The sequence below is a fragment of the Pelodiscus sinensis genome, chromosome 9 (genome assembly GCF_049634645.1).
Source record: "Pelodiscus sinensis isolate JC-2024 chromosome 9, ASM4963464v1, whole genome shotgun sequence".
Classification (NCBI taxonomy): Eukaryota; Metazoa; Chordata; order Testudines; family Trionychidae; genus Pelodiscus; species Pelodiscus sinensis.
In genome coordinates, this window is record NC_134719.1 from 97,299 (window position 1) to 123,235 (window position 25,937).

The 25,937-nt window shown below is 69.8% G+C and overlaps 1 protein-coding gene across 3 annotated transcripts in view; it reads right to left on the reverse strand.

Moving 5' to 3' along the window:
• SLC6A9 (solute carrier family 6 member 9) overlaps nucleotides 1-25,481 on the reverse strand; it is a 52,410-nt gene extending 26,929 nt beyond the window's left edge. Inside the window, exons 1-2 of one of the 3 annotated variants that reach the window (XM_075935793.1) lie at nucleotides 25,319-25,481; nucleotides 14,109-14,246 (exon numbers count right to left, since the gene is read on the reverse strand). In XM_075935793.1, coding sequence (XP_075791908.1) covers nucleotides 14,109-14,138 — 30 coding nt within the window. In that variant the 5' untranslated portion in view covers nucleotides 14,139-14,246; nucleotides 25,319-25,481. Of the gene's footprint in view, nucleotides 1-14,108; nucleotides 14,247-14,340; nucleotides 14,467-16,754; nucleotides 16,896-25,318 lie in introns of those variants that run through there. The other 2 variants (XM_075935794.1, XM_075935795.1) reach the window with 2 other exon arrangements.
• Nucleotides 25,482-25,937: the final 456 nt, after the last annotated feature.

The window sequence follows — 25,937 nt, forward strand, 5'->3', positions numbered from 1 at the left end:
GCCCCTGCCAGCCCAGCCCTGGGTGCAAGGACCCTGCGGCCAGGTCACACTGTGTTCTAACCACCCAGCTGGCTTGGGGGCGGCGGCTCCTGTCCTCTCCAAGCGCCCCCATTCCCGTGGGGAGTGCTGTGCCGCATGCCCCAGCTCCTGGCCACTTCCCTTGGATTGGCCGTAGCTTTCTCAGTGGGGCCCTGGCTGTTAAAGGGCTGCTGTGCTCCAGCCCAGAGCTGGCTGCATCTCGGTGCTGGGAGAGCCCAGAGCCACTTCTCCCTCCCTGACATCCCCAGATGAAGGCTCGGCTCCAGCTTGGAGTTACCTCCAAGGCCTGTCTCTGGCCACGCTACTGAAGGGAAACTGAGGCCCAGGGAAGGCTGGAGCCACTGCAGCCAGAGACAAGGAGCTGGTTTCCCGGGGCAGGGCAGCGCCTGCTCACCCATGTGGCGGGAGGCCCAAAGCCCTCGTGCCCCTGCGGGCGCCGGGTGGCAGGGCGGGACCAGGCCCACGCGGTACGGGCACCACGCTCTGTGTCCACACAGCTGGGTCAGACGTGCCAGGCACCGGGGGCACCCGCAAGCCAGACAGAAAAAGCCCTCGTGCCGAGCCAGCGCTAACCCACGCACCAGCCCTCTGGGCGCCGAGGTCACACGCTCGGCAGCCTGCGGTAGAGCCCCCCTCGGCCCAGAACTCGGGGTAAGCCCATCACAGCGGGGGGGCCGGGGCCTGCTGCTGCCCCGAGCACCCAACCCCTCCCAGGGACCAGCGACCAGCCGTGGGGCGGGGCGGGGCGGATGCGCCCTGGGAGGGCTGTGCTCAGGGAAGGGACTTGCCACGAGGGAGGGAGCGACTGAGCAAGAACTGAGCCAGAGGAGCCCCTGGAACGCGCGCCCCAGCCCAGCCCCTGCCCCGGTGGGAGGCCAGTGGAGACCTGGGTTGCTCCGTGGTGTGAGGAAGACCTGGAGGTCCTGGTTCATTGAGGCAGTGCCCTAGTCCAGCCCCCAGACAGGTGGGGCTGGCTGTGCTGTGCTCCCTGGGGAGGCTTGCGAGGGGCCGTGTCTGTGCCTAACCCGTCTCTGCCCCAGTGCTCAGAGCCCGGCCCTGCTGGGAACAGTCCCAGGGCTCACCCCGCTGCACTGAGCCCCCTCAGCTACCCCAGCTTAGAGCCCCACGGAGCATCTGCCCCCCGAAGCCGCAGGCTGTGGGGTGGGGGCTTGGTCCGTGCTGTGAGGACCCCAAAGCCATGACAGAGCCTGGCCATCACCATGGGGTCCCTGCTCCCTGCCTCATCTCCGGCTACTCTGCCCCCTATCCCAGCCCCTTCTCCCTGCAGCACAGCATGGGCCTGGGGAACTCCCTGCCACAGGTGGCCAAGGGCAACCGTGAGGGATGGAGAATTAGCTTAGACCAGAGTCACTCCGCTCGGCCCAGGGCTGTGGGCACTGTGCTAGTATCGCCTGCCCCCTCAGCGCCCATCCTGGCACTGCCGACCCTCGCTGGGTGGGCCCGACGCTGAGACCCAACCTCCTCCGTCCTGCCCCCAGCACCCTCCCCTCTTGCACGGGGGCTTCTGCCCTGGGGCCCTGCCCATGTGGCATGTGACTGGGTTTAAATGTCTTCACGGACAAGGTCGGCTCCCGGACTAATGCGCTAAGTGACGCAAGATGGGACGAAGGTGACAGCCCTCGGGGGGGGAGAACGGGTTAGGAACTGTTTAGAAAAGCTAAATGTACACACGTCCATGGGCCTGGACTTAACACAGACGAGGGGACTGAGGGAGATGGCAGATGTCATTGAGGAGCCTTTGGCCGTTATCTCCGAAAGCTCGTGGAGATCGGGAGAGATCCCGGATGATTGGAAAAAGGCAAAGCAGTGCTCAGCTTTAAAAAAGGGAAGGACAACGACCCAGGCGGGTCAGCCTTATCTCAGCCCCTGCAAAAATCCTGGAGGGATCCTCATTAATCCATTTTGAGACACTTGGAAGAGGGGAAGGTGATCAGGAATAGTCAGCATGGACTCACCAAGGGCAAGTCGTGCCTGACCAATCTGATTAGCTTCTATGAGGAGGTAACTGGCTCGGTGGACGTGGGGAAGTCAGTGGATGTGATATACCTTGACTTTAGCAAGGCTTCTGATACGGTCTCCCACAATATCCTTGCCAGCAAGTTAAGGGAATGTGGATGGATAAATGGACGGTAAGATGGATAGAAAGCTGGCTAGACTGTCAGGCCCAATGGGTAGTGATCAACGGCTCCATGTCAGGTTGGCGGTCGGTTTCTAGCGGTGCCCCAAGGATCTGTTCTGGGACCAGTTTTGTTCAATATCTTTATGACTGACCTGGCTGAGGGGATGGGTTGCACCCGCAGCAAGTTTGCGGATGACACTAAGCTGGGGGGAGAGGCAGATACGCTTGAGGGCAGGGACCTGGACAGATTGGGGGACTGGGCCACAAGAAATCTGATGAGGTTCAACAAGGACAAGTGCAGAGTCCTGCCCTTGGGACGGAAGATTCCCAAGTATTGTTACAGGCTGGGGACCGACTGGCTAAGTAGCAGTTCTGCAGAAAAGGACCTGGGGGTTAGAAGCTGGATATGAGTCAACAGTGGGGGGATGGGTTATAACCTCTCCCCTGTGTGAGGGGAGGCTGGGGGGGCACTGGGGTGTCTGAGGGGAGGTGGGGGATGGGTTATAACCTCTCCCCTGTGTGAGGGGGCTGGGGGGCACAGGGAGCACTGGGGTGTGTGAGGGGAGGTGGGGGATGGGTTATAACCTCTCCCCTGTGTGAGGGGGCTGGGGGGCACAGGGAGCACTGGGGTGTCTGAGGGGAGGGGGGGATGGGTTCTAACCTCTCCCCTGTGTGAGGGGGGGTTGGGGGGCACAGGGAGCACTGGGGTGTCTGAGGGGAGGGGGGGATGGGTTCTAACCTCTCCCCTGTGTAAGGGGGGCTGGGGGGGCACAGGGAGCACTGGGGTGCGTGAGGGGAGGTGGGGGATGGGTTAGAACCTCTCCCCTGTGTGAGGGGGCTGGGGGGCACAGGGAGCACTGGGGTGTGTGAGGGGAGGTGGGGGATGGGTTCTAACCTCTCCCCTGTGTAAGGGGGGCTGGGGGGCACAGGGAGCACTGGGGTGTCTGAGCGCAGACCCCTGCTGCTATTTAAATCCCCTGCCCTTGCCTGCCCCAGCTGTCGCGGGTGCCCTGCCTGGCCATGCCATTGGGAGCGGGGCTGGGGCTGGGCCTGCAGCCTGGCGCAGACTGGGCACGGGTGGGGGCTGCCAACTACAATGGGGGGCAGCAGTTCTCATGAGCCCGACTCCGCAGGCACCCCCACTCTGGCAAGTGCCACGCGTGGCCAGGGGGAAGGCGCCCCTCCAGCTAGTGGGGGGCAGAGGGCAATGCCCCCCAAGGACTCCAGGCTCCTGGGCACACTGGGGGGAGCCCTGAGGCGCGTCCAGCCCGTGGCCGGAAGCGTGGCCCGAGGCCTGGGCCAGTGGGACGCCGGGCACGGCCCGACACGCAGCGCAGCTGCCAACAGCCCCTCGCCCCCGGCATGGCGCTGTGGCTCCTTGGCCAGAAAGCCGGGCTCCGAGCCAGCCTGGGAGGGAGCGCCCGCCCGGTGCCCGTCTGCCCAGGCGCCTGCCCTGGGCTCCAGCACAGCAGAAGCTGAGCCCGAGGAGCAGCCGAGCGGCCTGCGGGGCAAAGCCAGCGAGCTGGAGGGAGACACAGCAGCCTCCAGGAGCCCTGGGCAGAGACGGGGGCGCGGCCCCCCCCCAGGAAACGCTGCAGGGACTCGCCCAGAAAGCCGGGGGCCCAGCGGGGCGGTGGCGCTGTATGGCTGGGCCAGCCAGGGCAGGGCCGGAGGGGCCGGGAGCGGGGCGTGCTGAGGCTGGCGGCGAGGGGCAGGCGGGACCCGGCCAGGCGGGTCAGGAGACCGGGCGAGGGGCAGGCTGGCCAGGGGTCCGGGCGGCGCTCGGGTCGGCTGAGCGAGAGCTGCTTTCCAGGCCCGTGCGCGGCCGCCGCGACACAGGGCCACTGAGCCAGGTGAAACACGGACGTGAGGGGATCGCAGAGCGGACGGACCCGCGCGTCCTCCTGCCCTGCCCTGCCCATGGCCCCCGAGGCCGGTTAGTCGGTGTCTGCCCAGCCATGCCTATAGCCCCGGGCTGGGCAGCAAGGCTGGCAGGAGGAGACAAGGGGCTGCAGGCAGGGTGGGGCCTGGCCTGGGCACAGAGGGCGAGGAAGGAATCGGGGCAGGCCTGACCCGGGATGTGCCGGTCACTGGTGCCCCCAAAGGGCACACTGGGATCAGGGGCTGGACGCCTCTGCCCCCCAGCCAGTGCCCCGGCAGCTCACGGGCAGGGCAGGGCCTGGGGGGACGCAGGCTCCTGGCCGGGCCCAGGGCAGACGGGCTGAGGATGTAGCCGGGAGTCGCTACCCGCCTCTCACCCTGCGGGCGGCTGGGTGGGTTTGCCGGGCCCGGCTCTGCAGGCTCCGGCACACAGCCAGGGGGCGGGTTCCCTCCTGAGCTGCCCCCGCCCGGGCGTCTCCGCAGGGGACAGGACCCCGGCTGCTCGCCCTCCTCTCCTGACATCACCGTGCCCCGTTCGCGGCATCACCCACGTCTCCATGGCAACGCCTGGGAGGTCACTGCCCATCAGCCGGGCAATCTGGCTCCGGCGGGTTCTGGTCCCTGGCGCCCCCCACACAAGGGGGGGTGGGGCCATCTCCCCCCAGCAGCCCTGCCAGCGCTCCGGCATCACCCAGCCCAGCCCGCCCATGCAGGGGGCTCACGAGTCCCCCCCCGCTCCCTGTGAGACCTCCCTGCCCTGGCATGCTGGCACCAACGTGCCCCCCCATGGCTCGGAGCGCCCCAGCTGTTCCCGGGCAGGCGGGAGGCAGCCAAGGTGCCCAGCGAGGCGTGAATGAGACAGGCCGCGGAGGGGCTGTGCTTTCTGGAGCCCATCTGGGGTCTGGGGAGTGGGCGGAGGAGGCGGCCCGCTCGCACGCGTGCGGCACACATGCACGGGCCAGCTCCGGGCCGTCACTCGCAGGGACACGTGGCGCCCGCTCGCAAGCAGCACGTGCCGCCAGGCTGGCCCCGGCCCGCCCCCCATTCGCCAGCCGAGGCCAGCAGCAAATCGGCGGGGAGCCCCGTGCCCGGCCAAAGGACCCAAAATCCCACCTGCAAAACCCTCCCGCCTTCCAGCCACAGTGCCGGCCCGGGCACCCCCCGCAGGGCCCCCTCCCTTCCGTGCACCAGCACAGGTGCACACAGCCGTGGCACTGCACAGCCCGGGCACGGGGCTGGCCCCCGCAGGGCCCCCTCCCTTCCGTGCACCAGCACAGGCGCACACAGCCGTGGCACTGCACAGCCCGGGCACCCCCCGCAGGGCCCCCTCCCTTCCGTGCACCAGCACAGGTGCACACAGCCGTGGCACTGCACAGCCCGGGAACCCCCTGCAGGGCCCCCTCCCTTCCGTGCACCAGCACAGGCGCACACAGCTGGCCCCCGCAGGGCCCCCTCCCTTCCGTGCACCAGCACAGGTGCACACAGCCGTGGCACTGCACAGCCCGGGCACCCCCCGCAGGGCCCCCTCCCTTCCGTGCACCAGCACAGGTGCACACAGCCGTGGCACTGCACAGCCCGGGCACCCCCCGCAGGGCCCCCTCCCTTCCGTGCACCAGCACAGGCGCACACAGCTGGCCCCCGCAGGGCCCCCTCCCTTCCGTGCACCAGCACAGGCGCACACAGCCGTGGCACTGCACAGCCCGGGCACGGGGCTGGCCCCCGCAGGCCGGTGCAGTCCCGCAGCCACTGGACGCAGCCTGGGGGGATGGGCCCCGCTACCCAGGCACTCGACATCAGTGGGGGCATCACCCGCAGGTAGCTGGGGGCAGAGGCGAGCGACGGGAGCCAGTATCGGTGTCTGCACAACGCCGAGCAGCCCAGACCCACGGGTCACACCCGGCTGTCCCCCACCCCCAGCTTCCCCAGCTGTCCCCGCTGCTCGCGAGGCGCTAACCCGAGTGGAACGGCAGGCTGGCTCAGCGCAAGGCACCGGAGCGGAAGGGACACACGTGCGCACCGCAGCCTGCACCTGCTTCTGCTTTCAGTGCTCTGACGTCCCCCTCCTGGCCTTGTTCTGCCCCCGCGCCCCAGTGCTGCTGCTGCTGCTTCGCGAGACGCCCCCCCGGTCTCTGTCATGCCCGCTGCTCCCTGCCCAGGAAAGAGCAAACCACACGCAGGCGGGGGAGCAGGGCCTTGCTCCCAGGGGCGCTGCAGCCAGCGGAGAGGGGGAGGCGGCGGGACTCCCTGCCACTGGAAGTCAGGGCCAAGGCCCCACGAGGCTCCCAGAGGGACGGGGCGAGCGCGCGGGTAACAGGAATCTTCAGACACCCCCCGGCGCCGGCAGGGAGAGTGAGACCACAGACAGCTCCAGCGCCAAACCCTGCGCCAGCCCGGCTGTGCGGCAGGGGCTGGACACGCCCAGCCACGCGGGCTGGGGCCCCTGCACAGCGCTCCCCCGCAGGCCCCTCCTCCCTCTGCCTTTGCCCTGGGGGTCCCTCCTCCAGCACTGGGACCCCACCTTCCCTGCCACCCCCCAGGAGTCTCTGTCCCCCAATTCATGCCCCTTCCCTGGCTCCCTGCGGGGGCTCTGGCCCAGCCCGTCCCTTCCTTCCCTCTCTGGGGTGCACGGGGTCTCCCCAGCCCCTCCCGGCTGGGGGTTCAGTGCTGGCTGCCCTCTGCCTCACAGCGCCCTGGCAGTGCCTGGGACAGCTGCCCCCCCACCTCTCTGGCTGGGCCCGTGGCTAGGGCCTGGGTGGGACCTGCCTGGGGTCTCTCGCGGGTGGCTCCCCGGGCCTGGCACAATCCTGTCTAGGCCCCCCCCCCCGGCTGCCCCAGGAGCCCCACAGAACAGTGCTGCCGCGTCCCCTCCAGCTAGCAGCCGGGCCTGGTCCTGTCCCATGGGCTGCCCCAGCGACCCCTCCCCAGCCTGGCACCCGGCCGTGGCCTGTTCTGCCTGCAGCACGTGGAGGGCTCCAATCCTGGGAGGGTGGGGGTGGGGGACTGGGGCAGAGTGCAGGGGCAGGCAGCGGGCCCTGGGGGTGCAAATGGGGCCCCGGCCCCCTGGCGCCGGCTGTCACAGCAGCCCTGGGCGCACCGGGAGCCGGGAAGGCGGATGGGGCGGGGTGCAGGGGAGGGCATGACTGGGCTGCCAGCCCCGGTGCCAGGCACAGCCAACCCTGGAACAACTTTTTCCTCCCAGCTGGCGCTGACTTCATTTTCCCGGGGCACTCAGGCAGAAAATCCCCCGGTGCCCCCCCCAGCGGCGCCTTGTTATTCCGGGCAGTGCGTCCTGGCAAAGCCGGGTTGGGGCAGCGCTGCAGCCTGGGGGGGGGGCTGGGATGGACGTGGGGCTCCACGCCCCCAGTCCGGGACTCCCCCGGCATGGCCAGAGGTGCCTGAGCCAGGACTGAGCAGCGGGTGCAGCACAAACGCCTCTGTCTGCCCTGCTACCAGGCCCCAGCCCCCCCTTGCCCCGGTGACACCCGGCCCCTTCCCGGAGTCTGGACAAAGCACCCTTCCCTGCCCGCCCCCACCGGCTGGGAGGCTGCTGCCCGGGCGCCATCGCAGGGGCCATACGCGGGAAAGATGTGCCAATGCCCCATCCCCGTCTGGGCCACCCTGGTGCCCCTGGGGTGGGCTCCCTCCCGCAGCCAAGTGGTCACTGGGCCAGGCTGGCACCCTCAGGTCCCTCTGCAGCCCCGTCCCTGCGCCCATCGGGCTGGGCATGTCCAGGGCTCTCCAGCCCTGCGGCCTCCCGCCCTGGCAGCCGCACAGACAGCCCGGGATGCGGCTGCCCAGTGCCATGGGGGGCACGGGTCCGGGCCTGGCCCCCCCTCTGCATTCCCGGGGCTGGAGTGAGCTCCCCCCCCGAGCGCTGACCCCCCCTCAGAGCTGGGGGAGCAGTCGCGTCAGCAGCTCCGGGGCTGGCACAGGAACGGCAGCTTCACCCCAGCTTGGCCGGAGCCTCCCTCCCCTGCCAGGTGCTCCCTGGCGCAGGGCAAGCGGCCCCGGGCAGGCAGCTGCCCCCATGCAACAGCTCCCGGAGGTGCCCGGGGGACGTGCCGGCAGGACCCCCCCCCCCCCGAGCCGCAGCCAGGCCTGGCTGGAGACTCCAGGGGAGCCCTGCCAGGCCCGTGGCTGCCACACCGCAAGGGGGGAGGTACCTGCAGGATTAGGGGGCAGGGCCGGGGCTGGGTTTATGATGCTATTTCTATGGCCCTGGCGGCTGTCCAAGGGGATTAGCTCCCTCGCACGGCCCCCAGACCGCCGCAGCAGGGCCTCTGGCTCGGGGCAGGGCCGCAGGGAGCCCCACTGGCCCTACAGGGGCCCCACACCCAGGGGCTGCTGGGCGCTGAGCTGGGAGCAGTCGCTCGGGGGCCCTGCCCTACTGCAACCCAAACGGTGCAGGCTGCAGCCCTCAGCCCCGGCAGAGCCTGCCCTGCCACCCCAGCCCCATGGGACCCCTCTACCTCAGCCCCGGCAGAGCCAGCCCTGCCCCCCCCCCCAGGCCGACCCCTCTACCTCAGCCCCGGCAGAGCCTGCCCTGCCCCCCCCCCCAGGCCGACCCCTCTACCTCAGCCCCGGCAGAGCCTGCCCTGCCCCCCCCCCCCCAGGCCGACCCCTCTATCTCAGCCCCGGCAGCACCTGCCCTGCCCCCCCCCCAGGCCGACCCCTCTACCTCAGCCCCGGTAGCGCCTGCCCTGCCCCCCTCCCAGGCCGACCCCTCTACCTCAGCCCCGGCAGCGCCTGCCCTGCCCCCCTCCCAGGCCGACCCCTCTACCTCAGCCCCGGCAGAGCCTGCCCTGCCCCCCCCCCCAGGCCGACCCCTCTACCTCAGCCCCGGCAGAGCCTGCCCTGCCCCCCCCCCAGGCCGACCCCTCTACCTCAGCCCCGGCAGCGCCTGCCCTGCCCCCCTCCCAGGCCGACCCCTCTACCTCAGCCCCGGCAGCGCCTGCCCTGCCCCCCTCCCAGGCCGACCCCTCTACCTCAGCCCCGGCAGAGCCTGCCCTGCCCCCCCCCCAGGCCGACCCCTCTACCTCAGCCCCGGCAGCGCCTGCCCTGCCCCCCTCCCAGGCCGACCCCTCTACCTCAGCCCCGGCAGAGCCTGCCCTGCCCCCCTCCCAGGCCGACCCCTCTACCTCAGCCCCGGTAGCGCCTGCCCTGCCCCCCCCCCGGCCGACCCCTCTACCTCAGCCCCGGCAGCGCCTGCCCTGCCCCCCCAGCCCCATGGGACCCCTCTACCTCAGCCCCGGCAGCTCCTGCCCTGCCCCCCCCCAGGCCGACCCCTCTACCTCAGCCCCGGCAGCACCTGCCCTGCCCCCCCCCAGGCCGACCCCTCTATCTCAGCCCCGGCAGCGCCTGCCCTGCCCCCCTCCCAGGCCGACCCCTCTACCTCAGCCCCGGCAGCACCTGCCCTGCCCCCCTCCCAGGCCGACCCCTCTACCTCAGCCCCGGCAGCTCCTGCCCTGCCCCCCCCCAGGCCGACCCCTCTACCTCAGCCCCGGCAGCGCCTGCCCTGCCCCCCCAGCCCCATGGGACCCCTCTACCTCAGCCCCGGCAGCTCCTGCCCTGCCCCCCCCCAGGCCGACCCCTCTACCTCAGCCCCGGCAGCACCTGCCCTGCCCCCCCCCAGGCCGACCCCTCTATCTCAGCCCCGGCAGCGCCTGCCCTGCCCCCCTCCCAGGCCGACCCCTCTACCTCAGCCCCGGCAGCGCCTGCCCTGCCCCCCCCCAGGCCGACCCCTCTACCTCAGCCCCGGCAGCGCCTGCCCTGCCCCCCTCCAGCCCCATGGGACCCCTCTACCTCAGCCCCGGCAGCGCCTGCCCTGCCCCCCTCCCAGGCCGACCCCTCTACCTCAGCCCCGGCAGCGCCTGCCCTGCCCCCCTCCAGCCCCATGGGACCCCTCTACCTCAGCCCCGGCAGCGCCTGCCCTGGCCCCCTCCCAGGCCGACCCCTCTACCTCAGCCCCGGCAGCGCCTGCCCTGCCCCCCCAGCCCCATGGGACCCCTCTACCTCAGCCCCGGCAGCGCCTGCCCTGGCCCCCTCCCAGGCCGACCCCTCTATCTCAGCCCCGGCAGCACCTGCCCTGGCCCCCCCCAGGCCGACCCCTCTACCTCAGCCCCGGCAGCGCCTGCCCTGCCCCCATCCCAGGCCGACCCCTCTACCTCAGCCCCGGCAGCTCCTGCCCTGCCCCCCTCCAGCCCCATGGGACCCCTCTACCTCAGCCCCGGCAGCTCCTGCCCTGCCCCCCCAGCCCCATGGGACCCCTCTACCTCAGCCCCGGCAGCTCCTGCCCTGCCCCCCCAGCCCCATGGGACCCCTCTACCTCAGCCCCAGCAGCGCCTGCCCTGCCCCCTGGCTCAGCCCCATGGGGTCATCCCTCCTCCAGCCTGGGGGCCGGGCTCCCCTCTCCAACCCAGCACAGAGAAGGAAGGGGGCTGGGGGAGCACAGGCCGGGATACAGGGGGCTGGGAGTCGGGGTTGAGGGGCTTAGCCAGCCCCCCGTGTCTCCCCCCGCTGCCTTCCTGAACTGAGCCATGCATGGCCATGTGCTGGCAGCTTTACGCGGAGCGGATCCGGGGCCTCACGCCTGCCTGGTGCCCTGCCATGGCTCCCCCCATCAGTGCCAGGCCCCCCAGTTCAGGGCAGCGCAAAGCCGTGGCTGGGGGCTGGCTGGGAGCTGTACCAGGACAGCGCGTGAGCGCACGGGGACCGAGTGTGAGTGCACGGGTGGGTGTGCAAGGCACAGGCACGTGAGTGTGAGCAGCTGTGACACCAGGGCAGCCTGGCCTGGCCAGGGGGCAGGAGAGCCCAGCCGGTGTCAGAGCCAGGTGGCGTGGGGCTGTCCATGCCAGCGGGCAGCCTCCCCCGGGCCCTGCAGCGCAAGGGGGGGAGGGTGCAGGCTGGCCCGGGGTGGGTGCCGGGGCTCTTACACCACCCTGCCACCCCGAGGCTGAGAGCCCGTCAGGACACGGAACCCCTGCACTTCCGGCACCCCCCATCCAGACCGGGGCCCCCCCGGTGCCCAGTGAGCAACCAGGGCTTCCCCTGCAGGCAACACGACAGCAGCCTCCCTCGCCGTGCAACGCACCGCCAGCCCTGGGCGTGCCCAGAGCCGGGAGCTGGCAACGGAGGGCCCGCCTGTGCGCAACAGCCCTCGCCCCACCCCGGGCTCAGGCCTCCCCTGGCAGCAAGCTGGTAACACGAGGGGTTCATCCCACAGCCCATCCCCATAGACTCTGGGCCCCCTCCACCTCCAACCAGAGGACAGGGGGTTCTTGGGTCACTGGCTCTGCAGCGTGCCCAGGGGAGACTCTCCTTGATGGGGTGCCCAGCTGGGCGGGTGCTGGGCACTCAGGGGCAGAGCTGTGGGGCCCTGCTCCCCCCAGCACCACCCAGGAACCAGCCTGGCTCTGCAACAGCCAAATGGGTCCGGCCCCACGGCCCATCAGCCCTGGCCCGGCGGCTGCAGAGCCCGGCAGGACGGGCTGAGGCATTCGCCAGCCAGAGCCGGGTTTTGTCCCCAACGCCGGGCGGCTTCGCGCCTGCCGCAGCCCAGCCTCGCGCCCGGCCCGGAGACCCCCCTGCAGGGAGTTCCCAGGCTCATCCCCCGCCACAGGACGCCCGGCACCGCACACCCCATCCCCAGGGGCACTGGAGAGAGCCGGAGCTGGCATCCACGCCCAGAGCCAGTGCACAGCCCGGAGCCAAGCTGCTTTAAGCGGGCGCGTGCAGAGCGCACAAGCGTGTGCACAGCCGAGGCGGGCGAGTGCGTGCGGAGCAGCACTACACCCGCTCGCTCGCACACACCGCTCCCGCCCCTCCAGCGCTCAGGCTTCCCAGGGGAGGCCTGGCTCCCTTCCCTTTGGCTGGGGCACAGGGCTATTTTGGGAGCAGGAGGGACCAGCTGCCAATTCATCCTGGGGTAGTATCTTCATTCCCGGCTCCTGGGGGAGGTAAAGCCAGAGCCCAGCCCAGATGCAGGGTGTGGCCGGGCTGCCCGGACCTGCCCCTCGCTGGAGCCAAGTGATGCTGCGCCGGGTACCACTGACCGAGCCCCGTTGCCAGGGAAACGGGGACTGGGCGGAGATGCCGCGGAGCATCCTGCAGGGGCTGGGCTCAGCCCGCACATTCTGCTTGGCACAGCCGGGGAGGCCACGGTGCCCCCAAAGGCCAGTGCTGGTCAGGGGCTCCCAGCCCCCCACCGGGGTGCCCTGGAGGGAGTCAGAAGCCCAGCTGCCGGCGAGTGATTGGGAGGAGGAGGGGACAGTAGATCCCAGGAGAAGAGACGGAGATGGGGGCAGCGCCAAGGGGGGCCCTTTGGGGCAGGAGTGAGCGACAGCAGAGGGCGGCACCATGGGCACGGGGTTCAGATCTGGCTGTAGGGAGGATGGGGGGCAGGACATGGGCACATGTCTCCAGGGCACGCGGATGGGCAACACCGCAGGGGGCACAGGGAGCGGGGTAGGACCTGGCCTGGCATCCCCCCCCAGCGATCAGACCCGAGTTCCCCATCGGTGAGAGCAGCCCCTGCCCGCTGGACCCCTTACAAATGCCACAGCCGGCCCCTGCTCCACCCCCATGGCAGATCCGCACAGCCCCACAGCACAGCCCCCTTTTCCCATACAGAGGCCTGGGAAGGGGCCTGCAGGCCCTCTGGAAAGTGCCTCCTTTTCCCCCTCCCCCAGCAACCCTGAACCGAGTCAATCGGCAGACAGCGCGGGGGGGAGGCACAACACTACACACCTTGCCTCGGCCATCACACCCACCGGCCCATGCTCACGGGAGCACGGACTAGTGATCAGAGCCCACCGGTGAGTGTGCACAGCCCGAGCCAACACACGGGGCCAAGGACCCTCGTGCTGACACCACGGCGAACGTGGGGCTGCACCGGGCAGGGCTCTCACACCTTGCAGGGCATGCTGGGAGATAGAGTCCCTCCGGGCCTCACCCTGGGCTGCCGAGGCCCTGCCAGAGACAGGCCCGGGGGCACCGGCTGCTGCCCGGAGAGCTGTGACGAGGAGAGGGAGCCCAGCCAGGCCCATCCAGCTCGTGGTGACAAGCCTGGCTGGGTCTGTGCTACTGCTCCCCAGGGGAAACTGAGGCAGAGCGGCGCCTTCAGTCAGGAAGGAACCAGGAGACCTGGCTCTCAATCCAGCACCCCCACTGCAGTGAGAGGAGATGGAGGCGGCTGAGCTCAGCCCTAGCACCCCCTCAGCCACCCCGCCCTTCCCATTGGCGGAACTACGACGAGCTCCCCACCCCCGACAACCCAGTGCTCCTGCACTGCACTTACCCCCCCAGCTCCCGCCCCACCAGCCGAGAGAGGGTGGCACGGTGCCCAGGAGGGCCTGTCCCCCACAGCCCAAGGGGAGCCAGCAGCAGCAAGATCTAAGCTCAGCTCTGCAAGCTGGAGCCGGCCCAACTCCTAGCAAGTCCCGCATGGGGACAGGCAGCACCAGAGCCCAGCACCCACTGGGGGGGCTGGCAATCTCCCCCCCAGCCGCCCAGACAGTCAATGGCACAGGAGAGATTTCCAGAAGCACCAGGCGCAAGCCCCGGAACAGAGCAGCCATGACACCAGCCAGTCCCCCGGCCCCTCCAGGCCAGGCTGACGGAGAAACCGAGGCACGCAGTGGGGTGGGATGCAGCAAATCAAGGCAGGTCCTGACACGGGGCTCCCGATCCAGCCTCTGCCTGGTGACAGCCTTGCCCAGAACAGGGGCCTCTCCCGCCCCAGGGAGTCAGGCAGCATTGCACAGCTGGCTGGGGGTGGGGGGGTTCCCGGAGATTGCCACGGACTCCCCTCCGATGGGCAGGGCCACACTGCCTGCCAGCCGCTGCCCAATCTCCCCCCCCCAGCAAAGCAGGGTCCAGGCAGCGGGACCCCCAGCACTCACCAGTAACCCCCCCGCTGCCCAATCCCCCCCCCCAGCAAAGCAGGGTCCAGGCAGCGGGACCCCCAGCACTCACCAGTAACCCCCCCCGCTGCCCAATCCCCCCCCCCCCAGCAAAGCAGGGCCCAGGCAGCGGGACCCCCAGCACTCACCAGTAACCCCCCGCTGCACTTGTCGGCCATGGCTGGGGGCGCCCGCCTGGCCACACTCCGGCGCTCTTGCTGGTGCACGTGGCTGGCACGCAGACGTCGGCACCCGGCGGGTCAGTCCTCGCACAGCGCCCAGGAGAGCTGGGGAGGGACGAGACCGGAGTGACTCGCGGGCACGGGGACGCCGAGCCAGTCGGGAAGTGCCCCCCCCCCGTCCCTGGGGGCCCCCCTGCACCTCCTCAAGGAGGGCCCAGCCCTCGAGTCCAGCGGGGTCGGGGGCCACGTCTCCCCGTGACAATCCCTGAACGGTTCCACGGCTTGGCAGCTATGCCCAGAAGGCCCAGGGCTGGGGGCCGGGGCTGTGGGGCGGGCGTGAGGGGCAGAGGCAGGGCTGGGGGGCAGGACCGGGCTGGCAGGGGCTGTGGGGCGGGCGTGAGGGGCAGAGGCAGGGCTGGGGGGCAGGACCGGGCTGGCAGGGGCTGTGGGGCGGGCGTGAGGGGCAGAGGCAGGGCTGGGGGGCAGGACCGGGCTGGCAGGGGCTGTGGGGCGGGCGTGAGGGGCAGAGGCAGGGCTGGGGGGCAGGACCGGGCTGGCAGGGGCTGTGGGGCGGGCGTGAGGGGCAGAGGCAGGGCTGGGGGGCAGGACCGGGCTGGCAGGGGCTGTGGGGTGGGCGTGAGGGGCAGAGCCGGGGCAGCCTGCCCCGTGCCCCCCAGACAGCGCTGGAGGAGGCGTGTGGCTGCGCCTGGCACTGCCAGCGCCGGGAGCAGAGGGACCCGGCCAGAGCAGGGCCGGCCTGGAGCTCAGCTGCCGCGGAGGACACAGATGGGAGGCGATTTCCTTCTGCCCCACTGCACCGCGCGGCTGCCTGGGTCGGAGCGGCCGGCCGTCCCGGGGACCAGCTGCTGCCAGACCTGGGGGTGCAGCCCCCCCCCCCCCGGCGCGCCTCCCGCTCGCCCTGACAAAACCCTGCTCGGCTGCCAGGAGCCCTCCCGCCAGGGCCCCCGGCTCAGCGCTGCCGACAGGGCACCCGGCAGGACCCCCCACAGCCCTGTGCCCAGCATGCCCCCAAGCGCGAGCTAGGGCTGGGCTGGGGCGGGAGGGGGCCAGCCCAGCAGAGCAGGGAGCAGGCGGCGGGAGGGGGGTGCTGGTTGGAGGGCAGGGCACAGCGGGGAGGGGGTGGGGTGGGAGGGGGCCAGCCCAGCAGAGCAGAGAGCAGGCGGCGGGAGGGGGGTGCTGGTCGGAGGGCAGGGCACAGCGGGGAGGGGGTGGGGTGGGGCGGGAGGGGGCCAGCCCAGCAGAGCAGGGAGCAGGCGGCGGGAGGGGGGTGCTGGTTGGAGGGCAGGGCACAGCGGGGAGGGGGTGGGGCGGGAGGGGGCCAGCCCAGCAGAGCAGGGAGCAGGCGGCGGGAGGGGGGTGCTGGTCGGAGGGCAGGGCACAGCGGGGAGGGGGTGGGGCTGGAGCAGGGTGGGGTCTCCGGGGCCAGGCCTGAGCCAGGGAGATAAGATGGAGGAGGCACCGCCCAGGGCCAATGGCTCCTGGCCTGGCCCCCAGCCCCTGCCTCCTACCCTGGCGCGGAGGGGGCAGAAGCACAATGGGGCCTGGGGAGGGGCACGAATCCCCCCGCCCCGCCCCGGCAGGCAGGCTGTGCCGTGGCCCCCCCGCCTGGCTGCCCCGCATTCACCCAGTGGGGCTTCCAGGTGAGCTGGAGAGAGCCTGGCACAAGGGCCCCCCCCCCCACTGCCCTGGCCCCTCCCCCCCCCCCTGCCAACAGGTCCAGGTGCCTCTTCCCCAGCCTGCCCCAGCCTGGGCTCTGGCCAAGCAGCTGCTGCCCGCGCCCCGAGGTGGCTGCCGCTCAGCCGCCAGCAAATGGGGCAGCCCAGCTAGCAGCCCTCCGGGGTGGAAAATGCCAGGCAAATGCCCCTCCCCCAGCCCGGCTCTGGCAATTTGCATGTAGGTAAATCAGGGCGCTGCTGTCTCTGGCCACCTGGCCCCGTGTGGGGCGGGAAGGCCAGCAGAGCAGGAGGAGCCGGGGGCTGTCCCGACCCACCCTCGAGCACCAGGCGCCCGGCACAGAGCCCGGCACGAGGGCTCGCTCCCCGGTGCCACTCGTGTGCCAGCTTCTCCTTGGCCCGGGCTGCCTTCAGCTTCCAGCCCCAGGCCTCGTCCCCAGCCAGGCACTCGCCGGAGCGGAGGGCATCGTCCGGGGGGGCTGCAGGCGGGAGGAGCGGCTCTCACACGGGCCAGGACACACGTGCTCCGGATTTCAAGGTGCTCGGTGATGGAGGATGCCCCGTCCCTCGGCACGTTTGCTCAGTGGGGTTAAGAGAGTCCCCCGAGGCTGGCCCCGGACTCCCCACGGGCCCAGGGGGGCGGTGGGACGGGCAGATGGCTGTGTCCTTCGGGGAGCAAGGGGCCTTCCTGACCCACGTGCTGAGCCCTGCAGCTCACACCACCACCCTGCTGGGCTCAGGCCCCCCGTCAACGCAGCCCAGGGGCCGGGAGCTCCGTGCCAGCTCTGCCAGGGCCCCGGCGCGCACGCCAGGGCTGGGAATCCAAGCTCCCCACTGACCGGACCTGCGCTGTCTGCCATGGGGCAGTGCCCCAGATCCCAGCCTTGCTCCCCCACGCTCCCTGCAGCCTGGCACTGACCTTTCCGGCGGCTGGCAGCCCAGCAGCGCCCACCAGCTCCAACCCGTCGCTCTGGAAGCGCCAACTCCCGCCGCCTCCCTGAGTCCAGCTCAGGTCCTCTGTCCCTCCCCACGCCGGGCGATGGGCGTGCCTGACCCCCCCCCCCCCCAGCTGCCAGCACAGCCCCTCCTCCCCACAGCCACTGGGCAGCGCCCGCGTCAGCCTGTGGCGGGCGACTGGCGACCCGGGCAGTGCGTCTGACTCGCCACGGTGGCTGGGGGAACCATTTCCCCAGGCCTGAGGGGGCTCTCCAGGAGACTGGGTCAGACCTGTGACGTAGTGGGGGTACCTGGCTGGTTTCTATGCTGCTGGCTCTGGGGGAACCCCCACTGGCTGCTGTGGGTACCACGACCCAGCAAAACAGGATGAGTCACTATGCAAACCAGTGGCCAGACACCCCCCATGGAGAGGAACAAAGGAAGGTGGAATGCTGCCTTGGCTGGGGGGCAGGGCTGGAAGTTAGGGAGTTGGTTGCTGGCTGTCGGAGGGCATGGATGAGACAGCCTAGGGAGAGGAGCTGGAGTTTAGGGGCCCAGTCTCCCCCATCTCAAGGGGGCCTGAGGCATCCTAGCCCAGTTCCTGTGACCAGATTACATCTGTGCTGCGCTGTGCTGGAGGAGCAATAAACCACCCTCAATTCCACTGGCTGGTGCAGTCTGTTTGTGCCATTTCGGGGTGCAGGAGACGGGGAACCCCCAACGTGCCGTCACACTGGTGTCAGGAGTGGGATGCACTGCACCCCGTGGATGAAGCTCCCAGCGGCAAGCGACAAGGCGCAGTAGAAGCAAGAGCCCTGGAGCCAGGCGTGCTGGAGACAGAGCGAAGCGGTTCCTGGGAATCGTGGGGCGCTGCAGCACTAGACTGGTGAGTCTGCACCGAGGGGCCCAGCGGGCAGATGGCCTACGCCCGACTCTTGAAGGCAGAGCTGGTGGGGCTGTGCAGAGAGAGGGGCTTGCCTGTGCGGAAAGCAACCAAGGCCCAGCTGATTACCCAGCTGGAAGAGAATGACCAGCCACAGGGCCAGGATCTTGTCCCCAGGGGAAGCAGCCAGACCCCCCCTGAGAGTGTGTCAGGCTCAGAGAGGGGGAGGAGCGCTGGAACCCAACGGAGAGATGAGACAGCGTCTCCCGGGAGGCCTGCAAGCCGTAGCCCATCTAGGGCAGGGGCCAGCCCAGCGGAGCTGCGGCGGCTGGAGATCCAGCTGCGGATCAGGGAATTGGAAGTAGAGGACCGAGAGAAGGAGCGCCAAGATCGAGAGAGGCAGCGACAGCATGAGCTGGCCATGGCAGAGCGGAGAACCGGCGGGGCACCGGCTGCGCCAAGTGCGGATGGGCCCCAAGGTCCCAGGGCTGCCAGCCACTTGGAGAGGCTCGTGGTGGCCCAATTGAAGGACATGGGTGACATAGACGGGTTCCTCAGCTCCTTTGAGAGGGCCTGTGGACTGCAACGGGTTCCCCCAGCTGACTGGCTGCAGGAGCTCATCCCCGCACTGAGCCAGGAGGCGGCCGGAGTGCTCAGTCAGCTGGAGGACCTACAGCCAGGGGATTACAACCGAGTCAAGGAGGCCCTGCTGCACAAGTTCGGGCTGACCCCCGAGATGTACAGGAAGAAGTTCCGGGGGGTACAGAAAGGGCCACGGGAGACCTATGTGGACCTGGCCTCCCGCCTGGCGCAATACTGCCGCAAGTGGGTGTCTGGAGTTGGAGCCCAGACCGCAGAGGAGCTGCTCAAGCTGGTCATGATGGAGCAGTTCTATGAAGCGTGCCCACCCAAACTGAGGCTGTGGCTCAAGGACCGGAGACCAGAGAACCCCCAGGAGGCCGGGAGACTGGCGGATGAGTTCACGGAGAGCCGGTCCGGGTGTGAACGGGAGTCCCGGAGAGAGAGGGAACCGCGCAGAGACCGGATCTCGGCTGAGCGACGGAGGGAGTCAACTACGGGGCGAGACCAAGGAACAGGTCGTCTGCGCCCCAGAGAACCAGCCAGGGCCTGGACAGAGACAGCCCAAAGCCTAACTTGCCATCGCTGTGGGCAAAAAGGCCACAAGAGGGCTCAGTGCACCAGGTCCCAGGACCGGGGACTGTCCAGGGTTAACTGGCTGGGGCGGGAGGAAGGGCAGGCTGCCCCAGAGGCAGGGGCTGGCAGGCAAACCTCAGCTCAGAGAGAGGGGAAGGATGCTCAGTGCACCTCCCCTGGGAGGTCTGATTCTCAGGAGGCGGATTCCTCCGTGTACCGGGTGGGGGCAGGACGGCCCCTGCGGAGCGAGTGCCTCATACCCCTGGAGGTGGATGGTAGGAAGGTGACGGGCTTCTGGGACACGGGGGCGGAGGTGACTCTGGCCCGATCTGACATAGTGGCCCAGGAGCGGATACTACCCCACGCGCAGCTGACCCTGAAGGGCATAGACGGGTCCCCGTTTAAGGTGCCTGTAGCCAGGGTGCATCTGAAATGGGGGGCGAAGGAAGGCCTCAAGGAAGTGGGGGTGCACCCGCACTTGCCCACCGAGGTGCTGATGGGGAACGACCTAGAGGAGTGGCCCCATGAATCCCAGCGGGCTCTAGTCACTACCCGGAGCCAGAGCCAGCGGGGGGCTGACAACGTGGGTCCAGGGAAGGACTCCTGGCAGCGTCCTCAGGGTCCCATCCCAGTGGACACGGGGTCCAGCCAGGCTGGGACTCCGGACCTAGGCAGAGGTGGGGGACAGGTCCCGATCCCTGCCTCAGCAGCTGAATTCCAGGCTGAGGTGCAGGCAGACCCCTCCTTGCAGAGGCTGAGGGACCAGGCTGGCCTCCGTGCAGCTCAGCCCCGGGGGAGAGGTGGCCAGGAGAGATTCCTGCGGGAGCGTGGGCTCCTGTTCCGTGAGTGGCTCCCCCCCAGGAAGGCGAGGGCATGGAGGGTAGAGCGGCAGCTGGTCGTCCCCCGAAAGTATCGCCTCAAGCTGCTGTATTTGGCCCACGATGTCCCCGTTGGGGGCCACCGGGGGATCCGGAGCACCCGGCTGAAGCTGCTCCAGCACTTCTATTGGCCGGGAATCTTTACAGCCGTGCAGCGGTACTGCCGGTCCTGTGACTCCTGCCAGAGGGGCGGGAAGGCCCAAGACAGGAGGAACGCGGCTTGGGGGTCTCTACCCCAGATAGAGGACCCTCTGGGCTTGCTGAGAGAGTTATGGGAGGGGAAGTCCTCCCTGGATGGAGCATCGGGGGTGGAAGCCGCCCTGGCTGTCCAGAGAAGGCTCGCTGGGCTCATGGCCCTGGCCCGAGAGACCCCGGCCAGAGATCAAGGCCAGCGGAAGGGTGGGTGTGACCCCCGAGGACAGGCCTGTGCCAGTCGCCCTGGAGCGGGGCGGCGAGTGGACAGAGGGAAGCCAATTCATGTGGGGCCTCGCCACGGCCGGCCCGAGTCAAGGGGAGCACCCATGTCCCCAGGGCGGGTTCCCACGCAGAGGACCCGAACTTCCCTAGGTCACGAGCGGAGTGACCCTGCTCAGTTCGCTCTCGGAGGGGGGAGAACTGTGACGTAGTGGGGGTACCTGGCTGGTTTCTATGCTGCTGGCTCTGGGGGAACCCCCACTGGCTGCTGTGGGTACCACGACCCAGCAAAACAGGATGAGTCACTATGCAAACCAGTGGCCAGACACCCCCCATGGAGAGGAACAAAGGAAGGTGGAATGCTGCCTTGGCTGGGGGGCAGGGCTGGAAGTTAGGGAGTTGGTTGCTGGCTGTCGGAGGGCATGGATGAGACAGCCTAGGGAGAGGAGCTGGAGTTTAGGGGCCCAGTCTCCCCCATCTCAAGGGGGCCTGAGGCATCCTAGCCCAGTTCCTGTGACCAGATTACATCTGTGCTGCGCTGTGCTGGAGGAGCAATAAACCACCCTCAATTCCACTGGCTGGTGCAGTCTGTTTGTGCCATTTCGGGGTGCAGGAGACGGGGAACCCCCAACGTGCCGTCACACTGCACCCCGAAATGGCACAAACAGACTGCACCAGCCAGTGGAATTGAGGGTGGTTTATTGCTCCTCCAGCACAGCGCAACACAGATGTAATCTGGTTACAGGAACTGGGCTAGGATGCCTCAGGCCCCCTTGAGATGGGGGAGACTGGGCCCCTAAACTCCAGCCCCTTCCCCTAGGCTCTCCTCCATGCTCTTCCACCGTCTAACTAAATTCCCCTCCAGCCCTGCCCCCGCAGTCAGGGCAGCATTCCACCTTCCTTTGTTCCTCTCCATGGGGGGTGTCTGGCCATACTTGTTCAACCAGTTTGGCCTTATCTCTGCCTAGCCAGGTTTTCCCTGCTGGGTCTTGCTCCAGACAGCAGGGGTCACCACAGCCCAGCAATTACCCCCACTACGTCACAGTTCTCCCCCCTCCGAGAGCGAACTGAGCAGGGTCACTCCGCTCGTGACCTAGGGAAGTTCGGGTCCTCTGCGTGGGAACCCGCCCCGGGGACATGGGTGCTCCCCTTGACTCAGGCCGGCCGTGGCAAGGCCCCACATGAGCTGGCTTCCCTCTGTCCACTCGCCGCCCCGCTCCAGGGCGACTGGCGCAGGCCTGTCCTCGGGGGTCACACCCACCCTTCCGCTGGCCTTGATCTCTGGCCAGGGTCTCTCGGGCCGGGGCCATGAGCCCAGTGAGCCTTCTCTGGACAACCAGGGCGGCTTCCACCCCCGAAGCTCCATCCAGGGAGGTCTTCCCCTCCCATAACTCTCTCAGCAAGCCCAGAGGGTCTATCTGGGGTAGAGACCCCCAAGCCGCTTTCCTCCTGTCTTGGGCCTTCCCGCCCCTCTGGCAGGAGTCACAGGACCGGCAGTACCGCTGCACGGCTGTAAAGATTCCTGGCCAATAGAAGTGCTGGAGCAGCTTCAGCCGGGTGCTCCGGATCCCCCGGTGGCCCCCAACGGGGACATCGTGGGCCAAATACAGCAGCTTGAGGCGATACTTTCGGGGGACGACCAGCTGCCGCTGGACACCCCATGCCCTCGCCTTCCTGGGGGGGAGCCACTCACGGAACAGGAGCCCACGCTCCCGCAGGAATCTCTCCTGGCCACCTCTCCCCCGGGGCTGAGCTGCATGGAGGCCAGCCTGGTCCCTCAGCCTCTGCAAGGAGGGGTCTGCCTGCACCTCAGCCTGGAATTCAGCTGCTGAGGCAGGGATCGGGATCTGTCCCCCACCTCTGCCTAGGTCCGGAGTCCCAGCCTGGCTGGACCCCGTGTCCACTGGGATGGGACCCTGAGGACGCTGCCAGGAGTCCTTCCCTGGACCCACGTTGTCGGCCCCCCGCTGGCTCTGGCTCCGGGTAGGGACTAGAGCCCGCTGGGATCCATGGGGCCACTCCTCTAGGTCATTCCCCATCAGCACCTCGGTGGGCAAGTGCGGGTGCACCCCCACTTCCTTGAGGCCCTCCTTGGCCCCCCATTTCAGATGCACCCTGGCTACAGGCACCTTAAACGGGGACCCGTCTATGCCCTTCAGGGTCAGCTGCGCGTGGGGTAGTATCCGCTCCTGGGCCACTATGTCGGATCGGGCCAGAGTCACCTCCGCCCCCGTGTCCCAGAAGCCCGTCACCTTCCTACCATCCACCTCCAGGGGTATGAGGCACTCGCTCCGCAGGGGCCGTCCTGCCCCCACCCGGTACACGGAGAAATCCGCCTCCTGAGAATCAGACCTCCCAGGGGAGGTGCACTGAGCATCCTTCCCCTCTCTCTGAGCTGAGGTTTGCCTGCCAGCCCCTGCCTCTGGGGCAGCCTGCCCTTCCTCCCGCCCCAGCCAGTTAACCCTGGAAAGTCCCCGGTCCCGGGACCTGGTGCACTGAGCCCTCTTGTGGCCTTTTTGCCCACAGCGCTGGCAAGTTAGGCTTTGGGCTGTCTCTGTCCAGGCCCTGGCTGGTTCTCTGGGGCGCAGACGACCTGTTCCTTGGTCTCGCCCCGTAGTTGACTCCCTCCGTCGCTCAGCCGAGATCCGGTCTCTGCGCGGTTCCCTTTCTCTCCGGGACTCCCGTTCACACCCGGACCGGCTCTCCGTGAACTCATCCGCCAGCCTCCCGGCCTCCTGGGGGTTCTCTGGTCTCCGGTCCTTGAGCCACAGCCTCAGTTTGGGTGGGCACGCTTCATAGAACTGCTCCATCATGACCAGCTTGAGCAGCTCCTCTGCGGTCTGGGCTCCGACTCCAGACACCCACTTGCGGCAGTATTGCGCCAGGCGGGAGGCCAGATCCACATAGGTCTCCCGTGGCCCTTTCTGTACCCCCCGGAACTTCTTCCTGTACATCTCGGGGGTCAGCCCGAACTTGTGCAGCAGGGCCTCCTTGACTCGGTTGTAATCCCCGGGCTGTAGGTCCTCCAGCTGACTGAGCACTCCGGCCGCCTCCTGGTTCAGTGCAGGGATGAGCTCCTGCAGCCAGTCAGCTGGGGGGACCCGTTGCAGTCCACAGGCCCTCTCAAAGGCACTGAGGAACCCGTCTATGTCACCCATGTCCTTCAATTGGGCCACCACGGGCCTCTCCAAGCATCTGGCAGTCCTGGGACCCTGGGGCCCATCCGCACTTGGCGCAGCCGGTGCCCCGCCGGTTCTCCGCTCTGCCATGGCCAGCTCATGCTGCCGCTGCCTCTCTCGATCTTGGCGATCCCTTTCTCGGTCCTGGCGGTCCCTCTCAGACCCATTGCAACGGCCCCTGGGGGTGCTGGCCCCTAGGAGCTCTAGCCCCTCCCCAGCTTGGGGACACCCCCAGGGCTCAGGACCCACCTGGGCTAGGGACCCACGGAGCTCACACTGAGCCGTCTAGCCAGCATACTGTGCCCCACTCTGCCAGGGAACTGAGTCTGGGGCAGAGACCCACCCCTGTGGGGTCTGTGATCCCAGGGGAGGGGAGCCCCCATGTTTCCTATGGGGCATCAGTGATCCTGGGGGAGAGGAGCCCCCACCTCTCTATGGGGTGTCAGTGACCTTGGGGAAGGGAGCCCCCCAATGTTCCCTATGGGGGGGTCAGTGACCCCAGGGAAGGGAGCCCCCCAATGTTCCCTATGGGGGGGGTCTGTGACCCCAGGGAAGGGAGCCCCCCAATGTTCCCTATGGGGGGGTCAGTGACGGGAGAGGAAAGACCCTGTCTCTGGGGGTCAGGGAGCCCCGAGGGGAGACCCCCTCGTTCCTATGGGGGAGTCAGTGACCTCGGGGCCCCTATGGGGAGGTCAAAAAGCCCCAGCAAGGGCCGGGCCCCCAGCAGAACCCCAGAGCTTCCCAGCAGCGACCCCTTTAAGCAGCGGGGGGGGGGGGGGGTTACATCAGCCGCCACGTGGTAACTACTCCTCGGGCCCGCCCCTCCACATGCCGGGTGGAAAATTACTGACATGGAGACGCCCCCGGCCCCGGGGTCTCCCCCGGCCCCCGCCGGGCTGGGGCGCCCCAAGGAGGGGAGGTGCGGGTCGGGTCGGGCTCGCCTAGCCTGAGGAGAGGCGGAGCTGCCCTGGGCCCGCGGGGGGGCGGGCGACCGAAGTGGGGGGGGCTTCCCCTGTCCCAGCCCCACCCTTCCCCCAATCCTACCCCCCCACCCCGGGCACCGCCCCTCCCCCTGTCCCAGCCCCGCCTCTACCGCGGGCACCGCCCCCCCGTCCCAGCCCCGCTGCCCATGGCCTGCCCCCGGGCATTCCGGCCGGGTACCAGCCCCCTTCGGGCACCGCCCCCAGCGGGGTGGGACACTTTTGACAGCGGGGCGCTGATGCTGGGAACCATGGCAACTGCGGATCCCCTGTGTCCTGCAGCCGGGGACCCCCGACCCCAGCGCCGCTGCGGCTCCCTGCCGGGCGGGCAACACCCAGCGCACCGGGCAACACGCCGCCCTCCAGCCAGCCCCCGCCAGCCCCCGCTGTGCGCCCCGGCCCCGCCGGCTCCGCGCCCCCCGCTCCGCGCCCCCCGGCCCCGCCGGCTCCGCGCCCCCCGCTCCGCGCCCCCCGGCCCCGCCGGCTCCGCGCCCCCCGCTCCGCGCCCCGGCCCCGCCGGCTCCGCGCCCCCCGCTCCGCGCCCCCCGGCCCCGCCGGCTCTGCGCCCCCCGCTCCGCGCCCCCCGGCCCCGCCGGCTCCGCGCCCCCCGCTCCGCGCCCCCCTTTGCGCCCCCCGGCCCTGCGCCCCCCCGCTCCGCGCCCCGGCCCCGCGCCCCCCGCTCCGCGCCCCCTCCCCGCCGGCTCTGCGCCCCCCGCTCTGCGCCCCCTCCCCGCCGGCTCCGCGCCCCCCGGCCTCGCCGGCTCTGCGCCCCCCCGCTCCGCGCCCTCTCCCCGCCGGCTCTGCGCCCCCAGCTCCGCGCCCTCTCCCCGCCGGCTCTGCGCCCCCCGCTCCGCGCCCTCTCCCCGCCGGCTCTGCGCCCCCAGCTCCGCGCCCTCTCCCCGCCGGCTCCGCGCCCCCTCCCCGCCGGCTCTGCGCCCCCCGCTCCGCGCCCCGACCCCGCGGGCTCTGCGCCCCCCGCTCCCCGCCCCCTCCCCGCCGGCTCTGCGCCCCCCCCGGTCCGCGCCCCCTCCCCGCCGGCCCGGCGCCCCGCTTCTTACCCCCTCCATGCCGCCCGGGGCCGGCTCGCAGCCTGGCCGGGGGGTCCCGGCGGGGACGTTGCGTCAGCCCGGGGCAGCCCCGCTCCAGCCTCGGCTGCCCGGCTGCGCTGGGACGCGGCTCGCGCTGCCGAGTTGCAGGAAAGTTTGGGAGGCTGGGGGCAAAAGCAGGCAAGCCCCGCCCCCCGCCGCTGGCCCCGCCCCGCCGGCTCCAGACCCCCCTCCCCCCGTGCCTCGGGGCTGGGGTCTGGCGGGGGGAGGGGGGAGCGTCGGCCAAGGGGCCGGGCGGGGGGAGCAGAGTGTGCACCGCGAGCGTGTAAACACCACCCGTGTCAGCCCGGCGCGTGAGCTGGGGCACGCACCGAGACACGCACACCCCGCCACACACACACACACACACACACACACACACACCGCCAGACACACACACACACCCCGCCACGGGCACACACACACACACACACACACACACACACCGCCAGACACACACACACACCCCGCCACGGGCGCGCGCGCACACACACACACACACACACACACACACACACACACACACACCGCCAGACACACACACACACCCCGCCACGGGCGCGCACACACACACACAAACACACACACACAC